At 46.1% G+C, this 16,739-nt stretch overlaps 1 protein-coding gene across 3 annotated transcripts in view; it reads left to right on the forward strand.

Moving 5' to 3' along the window:
- Positions 1–13,363: 13,363 nt before the first annotated feature.
- PRRX1 (paired related homeobox 1) overlaps positions 13,364–16,739 on the forward strand; it is a 66,838-nt gene continuing 63,462 nt past the window's right edge. For all 3 annotated transcript variants that reach the window (XM_079761266.1, XM_079761267.1, XM_079761268.1), the window contains exon 1: positions 13,364–14,576. In XM_079761266.1, the coding sequence (XP_079617392.1) occupies positions 14,336–14,576 (241 nt within the window). In that variant the 5' untranslated portion in view covers positions 13,364–14,335. The remainder of the gene's footprint in view (positions 14,577–16,739) is intronic.

Below are 16,739 nucleotides of genomic sequence, written 5' to 3' on the forward strand. Positions count from 1 at the left end.
AGACTGTCAACCCTCAGAGAGAAGGTAGGGGAGGGTGGGGTTAAAGGGGAGAAATCAACCAAAGGACTTGTATGCATGCATATAAGCCTAACCAGTGGACAAAGACAACAGGGGGGTGAGAGCATGAGTGTGTGTGTGTGGGGGGGGGGGGGTTGGGAAGGTAATGGGGGCATGAGGACAAATATGTAATACCTCAATCAATAAAGAAATTAAAATGAAAAAAAGAAGAAGAAAAGAAAAAAATATTTATAATAAAATGACAATAAATACATATCTACTAACAATTACTTTAAATGCAAACAGATTAAATGCTCCAATTAAACAACATATGGAGGCTGAATGGATAACAAAACACGACCCTTTTATGCCATTTACAAGAAACTAACTTCAGAGTGAAAGACACACACAGACTGAAAGTAAAGGGATGGAAAAACATATTTCATGAAAATGGAAACAAACAAACAAAAAGCTGGGATAACAATATTTATGCCAGACAAAATAGACTGTAAAACAAAGACTATATAACAAGAGACAAAGAAGTATCCAGCAATTCCACTTCTTGGTATTTATCTGAAGAAACACAAAACACTAAATGGAAAAGACATATACATCCATGTGTTCATTGCAGCATTATTTACAATAGCCAAGATATGGAAGCAACCTAAGTGTCTGTCAATAGATAAATGGATAAGAAGAAGTGGTGCATATATACAATGGAATATGACTTGGCCATAAAGAAGAATGAAATCTTGTCATCTGTAACAACATGGATGGACTCAGAGGGTATTGTGCCGAGTAAAATAAGTCCGATAGAGGAAGACAAATGCCATATGATATCACTTATACATGGAATCTAAAAAAAAAATCACAAAAACAAAAAAAACACAACAAAATAAATGAACAAGCAGAACAGAAGTACACTCATAGACACAGAGACCAATTTGATAGTTGTCAGATGGGAGGGGTTTGAGGGATGGGTGAAAAAGATGAAGAGATTAAGAAGTACAGATTGGTAGTTAGAGAACAGTCATAGAGATGTAAAGAACAGTATAAGGAATACAGTAAATAATATCTTAATAACTATATATAGTGTCAGATGGGTATTAGTTTTATCAGGAGATCACTTAGTACATTATATAATGTTTAATCACTGGGTTGTATACCTGAAACTAATATAATATTCTATGTCAACTGTAATTGAAAAATTAAAAAAATCATTTACAGTTTAAAAAGATAAAGCAATCTAAAAGATATTAAATAAGTATGTTTAAAGTATTTTAAAAATAAAAGGTTATAGGAATCATTAGGAAAGAATAGGAGACAGTTAAAAAGAATCAATTCCTATAGACAATCATTGAAATAAAGTAATTCTATAGATGGGTTGAACAATACATCAGATCCTGCTGAAGAGAGAATAAATTGGAACATTAATCTGAGGAAACCATTCAAAACAGAACACAGAGAGATTAAGAGAAAATATATGACAGAGAAGTTAGAAAACATGAAGGATGCAATCACAAATTCCTATACACATTTCAAATAAATTCCAGAAAGAGGGCACAGAGAGAGTGGGGGAAGACAACTATGGTAGAGATAGCAACTAAGAATTTTCTGGAATTGAAAAGGAACATATAAAATCCTTAGTAGGTACATAAAACAAGCCCACCTCTAGTGAAATTAAGAAAATTTAAGGCAGGGAGAATATTTATAAAAAATTATTGGAAGTTATTTTTAAAATATATTTTTATTGATTTCTAAAAGGAAGGGAGAGGGAAAGAGAGATAGAAACATGAGAATCATTGACTTGCTGCCTCTCGTACGCCCCCCACTGGGGATTAAGCTGAAACCTGGGCATGTGCCCTGACCAGGTATCAAAAAGTGATCTCGTAGGTTGACACTCAACCACTGAGCCAAACCGGCCGGGCGATGAGACGTCTTCAGGGTCTCCTTTCTGACTAGGGATTCCTTTTCCTTGGTTTTGGGTTTGCCTACTCAACCTGCCTTGTTTCTCTGAAGTCTACAATTTTCTAAATATTTTGTAATTCTAGTTTTAATTATACTTAAGTTCATATATTTTTACAAATTTAAAATGTTTTGCATTAGCTTTACTTTATTTTCATGCTTATTTAAAGGTAATTTCTAACTTTATTGTCTGAAAAGATCTGTTGTAGTTCTGTGGCTTTCTTTTTGGCTTACAATATAGTAATAAATGGCACCTGACTCTGATAACCACAACCAGTTGGACTCCTCTTTATTCAACCAATCACAGAAACAAAAAGACTATTCTTTGACTGTCTAAGACTTATTGGTCTTCTGTTAAATAATGTTACACATTCATTAACAAGTTAATTCACTTCTGCCTGAGATATGGAGGCAACTAAACTCAAAAGATATAAGATCGTGGATCTTATTTGTGGATTTAGACTCTCTCTGCCCAAGTCTACTCTGAGACTTGAAACCCCTCCCTGATATACTCACATGCTATCCTAGAGGAAAGCCAATAGGGTGGAAACAAATGGAAATATTGAGCATCAACTTCCTCAAAAACATGAGTTATCTTTGAAAGACTGTTCAATCCCCAGGCATCTGAGATACCATTAATTATTGAATTTAAGCTTTTATTTTGGCCCTGATGGATGAAGGGCTAGGGGAATATATCAATTTTAGAAATCAAAGAAAATACTTTTAACTTGAAAAATATAGTGTTTAATAGTAAGCTCTGCACACAAATCATTTTCTAAATATCACTGTTTATATGCCCTCTTAGACAGTGAATATACTATGCTCAGACCTTTTATTTTTAATCCTCAGGGTTAGTGGGCACTCAACACATGTTGAGTGAGTACATAAGTGAATGAATGAGCATCTAATGCAGAAAGATCTGAGGGATTGTTTTAAAAGTAGACCTTTTGCTGGTTAGTATTTGAGATAACAGACTTGAAAAGTGTAATGAAGACAGACATCTTGTTGAGAAGTGAAGATCTGAGTGAAGAGGCGAATAGTTACAATCTGCACATATAGAAAAATCCAGCCTAACAAGGACCATTGTGTTGAATTTTACTTGATATTTAATCTCAAATACTAATATAAATAATATAAGCAAAAAAAAAAAAATGCTGGAATCTTCCCTTCAGGTGCTGACTAACTAGCTATTTGTACTTTTTATTTGCTCTTAAATAAAGCTCCCTTTGTTCTCATGCGTAATAGGTTCAAGGTTTTTATTTGTCTTCTTGCTGCAGCAGGGTTGCTAAAATTCTTCAACCTGTGTAAGTACAAATTCATTTTTCAACTAAAGCTGTTATCTCCAGAAGGAATACATTTTCACCAACACAATCCAAAGGCAGAGTCATGATAACAAGTCTTCCTTAGGTTTAAGAACAGGAGTCTGGCTCCTGGCAGATGAGGAACATGTTGATGACAATATGCATATCATTGTGACTTGGCAAAGGATCTTTCACAGCAAACAAAAAGCTGGCACCTTTCCCAAAAAAAGTGGTGGGTGGAAAGGTAAAGAGAAAAAAATAATCTAAGTTCAAGCACCCTCTGATTTATAGGATATCTAAACATACAGGTGATGATTCTTTCTTTTCCATAGTTCTACCAAGGAAAATAGTAAGTCTTCATCCCCAGGAGAAGGAAGCAAAGACAGGGTCCCAAACATTTAATGACAAACCCTATTTTTGGATATGGACCCTTGGTGAGGTAAGCAAAGGGATCGATGTTCTTTTCTTCCTCATGATATTTCTAGTTTTTAAAGTGCCCCTATAATGTAGGGTGACTTAAGACGGTCAAGTGAAGGTAAAGTAGAGGCTAAAGGAAGGGAAACACATTCTTGGGGCTAAATTTACACTAAAGCTTACATTTACTAGTATAGTTTCAGACCATTGAATTGGTGTTTCTTTAAATCACTGATGCATACCAACATATTTAGCAAGGTAGTGAAGAGCACATGTGTTATGGTCAGAGGGAACCAGATTCTAATCAAGGCTGGGTGACCTCCCTTAGGAAATTGCTTAACCTTGGTTTCCTGATCTGGGGTTCTGTGAAGATTAAATGAGATAATGGATATAAAACACTTAGCATGGTGTTTGGCATGTAATCAGACCCTGGCCAGATAGCTCAGTGGGTTAGATTGTCATCACAAAATGCCAAGGTTGTGGATTTGATCCCCGGTCGGGCACATACAAGAAATAACTAAAGAATGCATAAATAAGTGGAACAAATTGATGTTTCTCTCTAAAATAAATTTTTTAAAAATTTAAAAATGCTAATCAAATGATAATAATATTATTACTATTTTTACAGCTCCAAGGTTATGTTACTTTATGAGATCTTTATTTCTTCTTACAGCTTCAAATTATTGTCTAATTTCCTTTCATTTCATCCTGCAGGATTCCTTTAAACATTGCTTACAGGTCACTTCTAGTGATAAAAAGCTCCCTCAGCTTTTATTTTCCTGGAAATATCTTAATTTCTTCCTCACTCTTGAAGGAAAGTTATTGATGGCAGTTTATTTTTCTTTGAGCCATTGGAATATATTAGCCCACTGCCTTCTGTCCTATAAAGTTTCTAATGAAAAAAAAAATCTGCTGACAGTCTCCTTGGATGTGATGAGTCTCTTTCCTCTTGCTGCTTTCAAGATTCTCTATATCTTTGGCTTTTGAAAGTTTGATTATAATGTTGTAGGTCTCTTTGAGCTCATCTGGGAGTTCATTGACTGCCGTGGACATTTATATTCGTGTCTTTTATCAAATTTGGGGAGGGTTTTTTTTGGCCATTATTTCTTCAAATAGTCTCTCTGCCCCTTACTCTTTTTTTCTGGGACTCTCCAGTGCAAAAAATAGTCTGCTTGATAGTGTTTTGCAGATCACTTAGGATGTTTATTCTTCTTCAGTCTTTTTCCTTTCTGTTCCTTGCACTTGATCATTTCCATTGTCATATATTCAAATTTGCTGGTTCTTTCTTCTGCCTGCTCAAATCTGCCTTTAAACCCCTCTAGTGCATTTTTCTTTTTAATTATTGTACTTTTCAGCTCCAGAGTTTCTTTTTATCTTTTCTATCTCTTTATTGATATTGCCATTTTGTTCACAAATTATTTTCTTAACTTTCTCCACATCTTAAGTTCTTTGAGCACTTTCAAGGCAGTTTTTTAAACATCTTTGTCTATTTATTTATTTTTCTCATTCTGAGTGGGCCATACTTCCCTTTTTCTTTGTATGCCTTGTATATATTTTTTTGAAAACTGGACATTTGTATATAATAATGTGGTAACTCTGGAAATCAGATTCTCTCCCTTTCCCAGTGTTTGTTAGTTTTCATTGTTATGGACTATCTCTAGTCCAAGAATCAGCCTGAGGAATAAACTTAGGATCGTCTCAGGTCTTTTCTGAGCCCACACCTTTCCCTGGGCATGCATGGGCATGTTCTAATTTTCACCATATATGCAGTTGCTTTTGAATGTTCTACTTTTTAATGGCTTTCCAAAAAAAGGGGACAAAGATTAAAACGAAGGGGTTGGTAGGGTTCTGGCCATTTAAATCCACTTCAACGTAAGGGGAGGGGCTTGCAGCAATGGGGGGAAGTGTAACAACCATTCCTACCCTTCTCTTGGGCTGCACATCTGTGATCAGAAACAATAATCAGCAGTTAGAGCACAGATCCCTGATGGTTGGAGGTTAGGGTCCTTTTTTTCCCCACTCCGGCTCCCAGGAGCTGTTTGTATTTGCTCCAGAAACATATGCACAGCTGCCTGCCATAGGGCTGAAGGTGGAGGATGGGTAGCTGCTACTGTGCTAAGAGTGAAATTGACCAAAATTAACCTCAATTTACTGTCCAAGCCTTTCCCTGGAAGTTTCAAGCCTTCAATAGACTCCAGAGTTTTAAATTAATTACATTAGACAGATTCTGCCAGTGCAATTGTTGTCTAGGTAAGGAGACAGTTTCCTGGTGCTTCCTACTTCTTCGTCTCCCTAGAATCCTCTTTACTTCCCATTATTTTTCCCCCTCCATGCTTCAGTCTGGATGCTTTCTTCTGATCTACTTTCAAGCTCACTAATCCTCTCCTGAGCTGTGCCAAATATCCAATTAAAACCATCTACTATTTTCTTAAGTTCTGTTGTTATATTTTTCAGTTCTAGAAATTCCATTTGATTCTTATAGTTTCAACAGTGAAATTCTCATCTTATATTACTTTGATTATATTGCTTATTGTTACTTTTAAGTCCATGTCTGCTACCTCCCATATCTGGGCCACCTATTTCTGTGGTGTATTGCTTCTCTTGGTCTTGTTTCTTAATATGTATGGTTTCTTAAAACTCAAATGCTGGATATTTTATATGAAAATTACAGTGACCCTGAATGCTATATCTTGCAGAGAGGATTCAGCCTCGTGAAGACAACAGTGAGGCAAATCAGTTCAATTCAATCTGGGACTGAACTCAGTCTTAGTGAGATTCAGTTTACATCTAATTTTGCTTGCATTCTTAGGCTGTAGCTTTCTAGATTTCCTAACAGGGAGCCTGCAGTGTTTCTTGTGGATTCTCCTCCTTGATATGTCATGAACTTCAATTTTGGTCTTCCAGGTTGTCAAAACTTCTGACTGCTTTTTATTCACATTATGCTATTCTTCTTATCCTTTTATCTTGTGTGGTTCAGTAGTTGAGTGTCGATCCGTGAATCAAGAAGTCATTGGTTCAATTCCATGTCAGGGCACATGCCCAGGTTTCAGGCTCAATCCCCAGTAGAGGGCATGCAGGAGGAAGCTGATCAATATTTCTATCATTCTATCTCTTTCCCTTTCTAAAATCAATAAAAACATATTTAAAAAAAATTATGAAGGAAGTAATTCAGACTTCCGGTTTAAAGAAGATGCTCAAAAGAAAAACAAACACAGAAAGTAGAAAGGCTAAAGCAGTGAGTGGGAAAAGGAGGTGTTTTTGTTTTGTTTTGTTTTGTTTTTAAGTATGTATGTTGGGGAAAGGTGGCTCTGGTGCTTTATATACAGAGCTGGACACCAGATTCATGACAAGCCTAAAAGAGGTGAACAGTGACTTAACCAAGTGTTGAAGTAATAGGTGCATGATCTGCAACGTGTTGAAATAATACATTATTTCAGACCTTAAAAAAAAATCAGGTTTCTAAATGCCATTACGTAAATTCATCCTTCCTATCTGTAGTGATGAAAAGGGAGAGAAGAATGGCAGGAAAAGGTAACACTAGAGCTAATGATAACTGCAACTGCTCTTCCAGAGAGTCTTGCCTATATTCTACATGGCCCATCCACTGGGTTTGCCAAAAGTGAGCATTAGAGCTGAAGCACCGTAAGGGCTTCAAATCGGCCAACTTACCCAGGCCCAAAGCATTTTGTACCTAATCTTAAAATCCCATCCCACTTTTGGTTAGCCCAGAAACAGAGCTCTAGGGTCCAAAAGTTGGGGACCTCACAGAGGCAGGGAGCCAGCCCATGACCTTGGCTCAGATACCTTATGCAGAGCCAAGAATCCAGGGAGAATGCAGGTTCTCTAATTCTCAGAGTGTGTTACAAAAATCCCCCAGGTTTGAGCTCTCCCAGCACAGGACTGAAGGGTCAACTGTGGTTCCCCCTGGCAGCTCTGGGTTGCTATTCCCAGTTTTAAGCTTCTTAGTCCCATGCATATGTCCATCCCTAAAGGATTTTTCTAAAATAGGTAGGTAGCAAGAATTTAGCCTCCTATTTTTCTGTGGAGCCCAGAGGAACCTGTAACCCGAGTGTAAGGGAATAGCAGAGGAAGGGAATTGACATTTGATGAATATTGACTGTGGTAAGGCATTTTACTTTTGTTTTCTTTCTTATCCTCCCAACAGCCATGTGTGATCCTTCTGAGCCTGCCTGCTGAGCCAGGCTTGAGTTCTTCGGGACGGAGAGGTATGTCACCTGCACATACAAACGTCCGGAGGGCAACCTGACTACTAAATGTTATGAACATACTCTAATACCACAGCTACACACTCACATGGAGTTTTGCGTATTCATTTGCTCCAGTGTTACTGAATCCTCAGTTCCAATTTGACAAGCACTTGTTGACTATTTAATTATAGATTATGCTGACTAGATAAAATAGGCAAACCTTAGTGATTACTTAGATGAGCTGGAGGTAGTGTCAGAGAGAGAGGAAGCTGGAATAATGCCTAGGTTTCTTACTGTGGGAAAGGGAGGAGCATGGGAGAGTAGGTGAGTTCAGTTTGGGACACATTGAGTTCAAAGTTCCTTAATGAATGTGCGTGTCCAGCAAGAAGATGCTGTCTTCCTCCTCGCTGTCTCTCAGGCCTTACCATGTGCTAAGCACTGTGTTAAATGACTTGCATGCATTCTCATTTAATTCTCACAAATGTACATGGTAGGGGCCATGATTAGCCTTATTGGAAAGATGAGTAAACTGAGACTTAAAGAAGTAACTTGCCCAGTTTGCTCAAGGTGGTTTAGGTTTTAGACTCATTGACACAGATGGCAATTAACCATGAAAATGTATGAGATCATCTAACAACCAGTTTATTGGAAAAGAGAATGAGGATGAAGGACAGAACACAGGAGAATATCAATATTTAAGGAGTGAGCTGGGGGAAAGGCTCAGAGAGCGAAGACCAAGGAGAAGTGATAAGAGAAATAGAGGACCAGATGAAATTTCAAAAAGAAAGTGCTCAATGGGGTCAATTACAGCAGAGGCGTTTAGTAAAATAAGGTGGAAGGACATCCATTGCATTTGCCAATATACAGATTACCGATGTCTTTAGCTAAAGCTGGCTTGGTGGTGGATACAAAGTTAGTGCCCAGTGGCTAGAAGAGCAGAAAGTCCCAGCGAACATCACTAGGTCCCAGCCTGGTGGGCCTCTCAGCCTGTTACATCATGTACACATTACCAGCTCACTACTTGCAAATGTGGTTTTAGTCCTATTTCATTTGATTATTGCAAAATATCAAAATAATTCAATAGGACCATTAGATGAGATGGGGTGGGTGAAGGGCATTCACCCATGCATAGGAGGAACGTTCCTAAAATGCTGCTTATGATTACAAGAACCACAAGTAGGAGAGTTTCCTTTCAAGTCTGGCATAAAGTGTCCTCAAAAACGTTAAAATAGGGGAACCCTGCAGAATCCCATTTTATTGTTAATGAAATAGATTTCATTGTTAATGAAATGTATATACTAGATTGTCAACCATGAGTGGAAAAGCGTTTCTACTCCATAGCATGTTATGTGAACGAGGGTGGTAGTGTCTTGTTATGTGTCATGGAATCTATGACCTGTCACATGTGATCGTCATGTCAGCTTATTAACATGTGAGAGTATAACTCCTGGCTTCCACCTCAGAGGGGAAACTGCTTAGGGTGGGGGGGCATTCTGCTAGCCAGATGGGGCAGAATTCTACCAGCTTCCAGTGCCAGGGAAACCCTGGACAGTGATCAATACGGAACCTCACTATGAAGAGGACTACCCAAGGGCTTGTGGCTGGGAACCAAACCTCCCTCCTACCTTGGTCTGATCCCTTGGTAAGTAAGCTTCCTTCCTTCGTCCCAGCTTTGTTCCCACTTACTTGAGGAGAAATCCAAAAACAGGAGTTATATTAAAGAGGGCAAGAGTTGGACAGCCACTGGCAGATGCAGGAAGGATCATCAGGAAATGGATTCTAGCTAGTGACATCACCCAGGGCTTCACATTTTTAATAAGTACTGATTGACGGATGGGAGGAAGTCAAAGCAAATGCCAAGGGAAGATGTACACGGGTTCAGAGATTTTGAGTTAGAAATGCTCTCCTTCCATCTCTCCCTAAAAGGAAGGGGCCTGGGGAAGTCACCCAGTGGTGATTGAGGAACCAAACAGGCCAGGCTTCTCTGGGGCCTTCTGAGTTTCCAGGCCAGGCCTGCAGGGAGATAAGCTTGGCCCCGGGCACAGCTTCTTCTCTCCTGACATCTTTCTGCCAGATGGTCCCTCTCAAATTCTAGAGGTGCTTGGCCCTCCTGGTTCATGCAACCTGAGCCAGAGAACTTTGGTCCACCAAATTTCCTCTCCCTCCACCCCTCCGGCAAGCAGGAGCAGGGCCTGGGTCCAGGCAGGGAAACTCTTGGTGCCCCGAGAAGGCGCTCTGGACCAAAAGCACTGGCTCCAGGGTATGGAGAGAGCCTTCCCCCTCCGGCCAGCTGGCAGCAGGAACCCACACCTTTCGCTTTTTGCTATTTACTGGGTGAATCTCCCTATTACAATTCCAGAATCTCACTAAATTACAAATGTTGTACAAAAACATAATCAGGATGTGGATTCAATCCGCTAGTAATTGTTAATTGAAAAAGAAAGGAGAGAGGGCGAAAAACACAAATCAGTCCTGCAGGGTCTATGCCTGGAGTTTTCTGCTTTCTTGGGGTCCCTCCCAGCACATATCCCCCAACCACCCCGCCTCACGGACTCCCTTTGGTGATCTCCGAGGGAGCTGGAGGATGTTGGGGCTCCATCCCTACAGTTGAGGCCTACGGGACACCCTGGGAAGGAGACACCTTCTGGAGGGGTTAAGATCCCTGCAAGCCTTCTGCGCTCCTGTGGCCTCTGCAGAATTCTCCCAACTCTCCCCGCCCCACCCCCCAAAAATAATAAAATAAAATAAAAAGCGCTCAGGGACGGCGGCGAGAGGGGCCCTGATGTCTGCCTGGAGATCCTGTCCCAACACGGGCTCTTCCCTTTCCCTGGGCACCCTGGGAGTGTGCCCCCAGATCCCAGCTTCTGGGCTCGGAGAACACTCTGCCCCCCCCCTCCCGCAGTCCTCAAAGGCCACCCCATTCCTTCAAAGGGGCCCCCAGACTGGACCAGCTCCACACAGTCGCCGGTATTTGAGCTTTCGTTCTGATAGAAGTTTGGGAAAAATACCGTGCATAGGCATTTGTAATCACGTATAGACATGTACATATCCCGGCGACAATTGTTTAGCAGCTGGGTCCGGCGGTCCTGTTGAAACCGCCAGCACCCTAGGTGGATTGGTGAGACCAGTTGGTATTGTTACACGAGTGCCAAGCGGATGGTGCTCGGGGAGCGCCTGATTCCTCTGGAGAGCGCGGCGCAGTCTAAGGGGCGATGTCCGCTTCTGTTTGCAACCCTGCGTCTCCGGCCTGAATTCACCGGCGCTCCCTCTCTGTCACCAACCGGCGGACGGCGCACCCGGGACAAGGCAACTTCCTCTCAGGGGCCATCTCCCCCCTCACCTGGGAAGGTCGTTGGGTCTGCAAAGGCAGCAGCACAGCCCGGGTGTGAGAAGCCCCTGGCCCCTTACCCAGACCTTTGTCACAAAAGGCAGCTCGGTCGGTGTTAGGGACGAAAAGAAGCGTTTGCAATACAACCACGTGGAGAAGGAGAGCCTGGCTAGGCCCTGCTCGGGTTCTGGGGACGAAAGCGCCAGTGCCTGGCGCGCACGGAGGGAAGGGAAGAGCGGCCCCGCGGCCTTCCGCCTGGGCTCACCCCGCAGGACGCCTGGCGACAATCTCTCCGTGCGACGGCGTCGCCTCACTTGGAGCCGGTGGCACCGACACGTGTGACGCCTGAGTTAGGCTCCGTGGTGGAAATCCCCGCGGAAGCGCCCCCTCCCCAGCACTCCCACTCGGCGCGGGCCCACCCGGTGCGCGTCCGCCTCCCACCAGCATCCCGCTCGCGGGGCGCGCGGAGGAGGACAGATGTTTACTGCCTGGAGCCCGACCGCTGGGGAGACGCAGCGACGGGCGCGGCTCTGGGCTCCCGGTCGGGGGTGCAAGCGGGCCGTGGGGAGGGCGAGGGGCTGGAAAGAGGAGGGGGGGAGTGGGTGGACTAATGATGAAAAAGTCTCCTCCATCCCGGCTCCTTAATTAAATGCATGGAAAGAACCGAGGCGTGCACATCTGGTTTCAATCTGCAGCCCTTTGATGGCATCAAATGTTCTTTTCCCAGATCAGGGCTGGAAGTTCTGGGCTAACTACGGCCGTTTGGAGCCCAGAAACCATTTACACACACTAGGACCCTTTCTCTTCAGTCGAGTCTCTCGGCTATAGGAGAAAAAGGAAGAAAGAAAAAGAAAAATCTAGTAATCAAGGGAGATGGCGTGTGTGTGTGTGTGTGTGTGTGTGTGTGTGTTTAAAGAACATAAAACGCCACAAATAAGCACTTAATATTTTACTTACTCGTCATATAGTAACTCATTTCTAATGAGACTATTAAAGCTGTTACCAAATTCCAACAGGTCATGAAAAAAATCCCTCAGCACCTCCCTGTCCTCTGCCAAGTTAGGGCTCAGCAGACAGACGACAGAGCATTATCTGTCAACTTAGGTGGGACCCCCTCCCCTCCCCCAAGCCGCGAGGTACCGGGCGGGACCCTGCACAGCGCAGGAGCCTCCGCCGTGGAGCGCCCAGCCGGCTCCGCATCTGGGCAGCGCGACCCTCTCGGTTTAGCGTCCCTGCCTGGGGACGCGACCTTGGCCGCACCAAAAAGGTTAGGAAATTGGGCAGACTGGGGGAGGGGGGGCAGGAGGGGGCGAGGAGACGGGGAGCATTTGTGATAGACTTCTAGAGTCCTGTCCTCCAGCTAAATAAATATGTAAATTTCCTACCGCCCCGGCGGGGGTGGGGGTGGGGGTGGGGGGTGGGAATCCCAGCGGCGCGGAGAGCCTCGAATCGATTCGGCGCCTTCCGAACGCCCCCAATCTGCCCTAGTCCTCGGAAGAGGCGTGGGAGACTCCCGTTATGATCGCTCCTGTTACTTTATTACATTATTTAATAGGTTGTCTCTGGAGGGCCGAACGCAGCCCTCCTATGCTTTGCTCTCTCCCGCGTTCTCTCTGAGACGCTCCTCCACCCCCCACCGCAAAAACTGTTAGAACAGCAGGAAACATTAAAAAAAAAAACTTTTTTTAAAGGCAGAGAGAGAGAATTTGATTGAGGTAGTTGTGGATTTTCTCCAACAAGTTTTCCTGCAGCTGTTATCAAAACATGCAAATGAGATTTTTCCAACAGGATCTTAAACGAATCCGGAGGAGTTAACGCGCCGAAGCAAAACCATCTTCCCGTTTGAAGTGACTGTGGGTTTCAGTTTGTCTGTGCTCCCTGTGATACCATTGCAGGGGAATGATAATTAGACCTTTACTTGAAAAATCCAAAGGGGCTCTCCGCTTTCTCTCCCCTCCCTCTTCCCTTCCCCCTCCCTCTCCCGCTCTCGCTCCCTCCCTCTCTCTTTCTCTCTTGCTCAGATGTTGGCAAAGGGGGTTTTCTTAATCAGACTGTTTTTCGGTCCGAGGGAAAGGAGGAAGAAGGAGATTGTGATGGAGAAAGGGGGTCTGTAAATCGTCAGGCACCGCACAAAGGCTTTGCCACGTAATTACAGGCTCCTATTAAGTCGAGATCTGCCCTCCCAGGGGTCTCCAATTTTCTTGTATTCCCTACAAAGCGTCCTCTGCATGCCAGTTTGTGCCTTTTGAAGTGCCAGAGAGCTTCTTGATCCAACTGAGAAGGAAAAGGAGCTGGGCAAGAAGAGGGGGAGAGAGAGAAGAGAAAGGGGGGAAACCCACCACCACCCTCCTTCGGACTCCTGAAGCCCTTTTTTTTTTTCCTCCTTCCTAACGAAAAGTAAAGTGAGAATCCTGCTCTCCAGTACATCTGCAAGACATCACCCTCTCCTCCTGAAACTTTAGTCACTCCTGAGAATCCACAGGAGTGCGGAGAGGGGGAACACGCTTTCTTGAAGATGTTTTAAAGCTGGAACAAGCCTTCTTCTGTTGGTGCTTGAACTCTTGCCTGGGAATAACTTTTTTAACCTTAAAAAAAAACACCCACTTTGATTCTTCTCTCCCACCCCTTCTTCTCTCTTCTTGTGTTTGCCTAACTCCCCCGCCCTGCTGGCTTCCCCTCTCTTCTCTCCCCCTTACTATTATTTTTAGTGTGTGCGTGTGGACGCTTTTGGAGAGAGGGGTGGAAGGAATTCTTTTCTCCTGACTTGAACGTAGGGTGACTTTTGGACTTTATTTTTTGGTGTGGGTTATCTCTTTGGATCGCGCCGGACTTGGCCTCAGGAAGGCAGCCGAGGCTGTCAGAGGCTGCTGTGGGAGAGCGCTCTGCTCTGCACAAGGGGTCCCCCGCCCTCTTTCCAGTTTTTCCCCCTGTTCTTCCCCTCCTTCTCTCTCTCTCTCTCTCTCTCTCTCTCTCTCTCTCTCTCTCTCTCTCTCTCCCTCTCCCTCCCTCCCTCCACTCCCCCTCTCTCTTCCCCACTCGGCTCCTCTCCCCCCTCGCGCCCACAGCGTTTGGTGTTGATTCGAGCGGGAAGAGGGGGGTGGGTGGGATCCGAGGGGGAGACCATGACCTCCAGCTACGGGCACGTTCTGGAGCGGCAACCGGCGCTGGGCGGCCGCTTGGACAGCCCGGGCAACCTCGACACGCTGCAGGCGAAAAAGAACTTCTCCGTCAGTCACCTGCTAGACCTGGAGGAGGCCGGGGACATGGTGGCGGCGCAGGCGGACGAGAGCGTGGGCGAGGCGGGCCGGAGCCTGCTGGAGTCGCCGGGGCTAACCAGCGGCAGCGACACCCCGCAGCAGGACAGTAAGTGAGGGGCGCACGCCCCGGGGCGGCGTGTCTGGCACCGAGGGCGGGGGTCCGAGCTGGGCGGCTGCAGCCCACCCGGGGCCAGGGGGAGAAAGTAGGGGACCGGGAGAGGTGGCGGCCGCGGCCGGAGGAAGGGCGGTCACAGCTGGGAAGCGGGAGGAGAAAAGGGGGGCTCCTCCGAAGGCGTCGCCAGGGCAGACGCTGGGGGGAGGCTCCGAGGCCCTGCGGCCGGTCGGGGTCAGGAGCACCGCCTGCCGCGGACAGTCGCTGAGGCCGCGGGCGCTGTCCCTCCGTCCCCGGCGGGCAAGGCGGCGCGACCTCCCGGCTGGCAGGCGGCAGGGCTGGGGAGGCGTGCAAACTCGAGGAGCCCGCCCTGTTTGCGGTAAAGACGCTGTGCGGAGGGACAGGAGGGCTTCTCCCAGCGGTGTGTGCGGGTTAGGGGGCAGCAGGGTCAGAGGAGGCGACGGCGCCTCTGGTGGCACGGGGCTCGGGGCTCTGGAGGCCTGGCGTGCAGGGTGGGCTGCGCTGGAGCGCCCGGACAGCCTCCTGAGCTGCCCTCTGCCCCCTCCACCTGCACAGGGGTTGGAGAGCCTGGCACAGTCAAACGCCTGAATGACTGCTCTGGTGTGAAACCCAGCTCCTGACCCGCAAGATCCCGCACGAGATGCGCAGGGCAAGCTGGGCTCCCATGTGGAGCCCGGTGTCACTTAGGAGGAGTTCCCCCTATTGGCATCAAAACCTCCAGAAAATTGCAGCGCGGTCTCCCTTCCTCATCCTCCCGGGGACTGGTAGCAGCGCCCCCAGGAATGTCGCCTGGTGTTATTAACCAAGTCTTAAAACGTGACTCCAGGTGTGTCCACACGTCCGGAGTCTGTAACAGACCTGACACCTAGCTCATCCCAGGTGACATGGGACTGGAGAGTTTCTCCTTGAGGTCTGCAAGAGCCTAAACTTGGCTGGAAGTTTTAAAAGGAGGCGGATCTCTTTCCGTGTCACTATTTGCCAACTGCTATTTTGTCTTCAAATTTGGAACTTGTGGAACCAGGCATTCTGTGACTTTCAAAAACATAGCCAATGTCAGACTTTCAGAAAATAGACAAAGTAACTAGACCCAGAAACAGCTGGAAGCAAGGCCTGGGCAAAGCAGTGGGAGCCCCCAAGGGGGGAGAGCAGGCCACCGGAAGCCTGCCCTCGCCCTCTTCCTGGGTCCAGGCGTGGGCTCCCCGCAGCCTATTTCAGCCAGAATTGAGTTGGGACCAATGTACTTGCAGAGGCAGAGGGCCACCGGGAGTCTGGCCTGTCCTGTCCCTAGGGAAAGATGGCCAACTCTGAGGATGAAGACCGGGTGTCCCCAACTGTTGGTAAGGGCTAGGCACAGAGGCAGGGGGTTCCTCCGCCAGCGGGTATTGGTGCTGGGGACTGCTCTTGTTGCACACGCAGGTAGCGTTGTTTGCGTAGACACTTTTAGCTCCAAGAAAATGCACTGTATAATAATATCATTCTTTTTAAAGGTTTACTAGGGAACATTTAAACACATGAAGAATAGGGAGAATAGTATTCCGTACATCCATGTACCTATTGCCCAGCTTCAGCGATTCTGCACATTCTGGCCTTGTTTCCCCATGGCTCATGATCAATTCCAAAAGTTATCACCGTTCAGAGCCCAGGAGGTTGGACCCACAACGGAAAACAGAGTGGTGAGGAAAGTGCTGCTTAGAAGAGGGTGGGGCGCGCGTGTCCAGCCCGAAGTGTGAGCGGAGGGCTTGAAAAGCTGGCCCAAGGCTCCTGGCCACAGCAAGCTCAAGGCCCAGGCCGGCAGCTGTGGGCACAGGGTGCTACAGAGCGAGGCTGGGCCAAGGAGGCTGCCTGAGAAGCGCCCTCAAGCCCAGGCGAAGGCTGTGCCCGAGGTGGAGGAAGGCGACCCCGGGACAGCTCCTGAGACCCAGGCCTCTCGCTGCCCAGGCTTTGCTGCCCACGTGGCATCTGCTGCGGGCATGAGGACCTGCAAAGAGCAGTGGGCTCAGTTGGGGACTGTGTCGGAGGGAAAGGGATGAGAGCTGCGGGAACCTGCCTGCTTGATAACTGTGCACATCTCAGAGAAATGGAGTAACGAGGCCCCGTGGGGAGTGGACCCCTAAAGGAAACGGAGGTTCCGAGGCC

The sequence above is a fragment of the Cnephaeus nilssonii genome, assembly GCF_951640355.1.
Source record: "Cnephaeus nilssonii genome assembly, chromosome: 21".
Lineage (NCBI taxonomy): Eukaryota > Metazoa > Chordata > Mammalia > Chiroptera > Vespertilionidae > Cnephaeus > Cnephaeus nilssonii.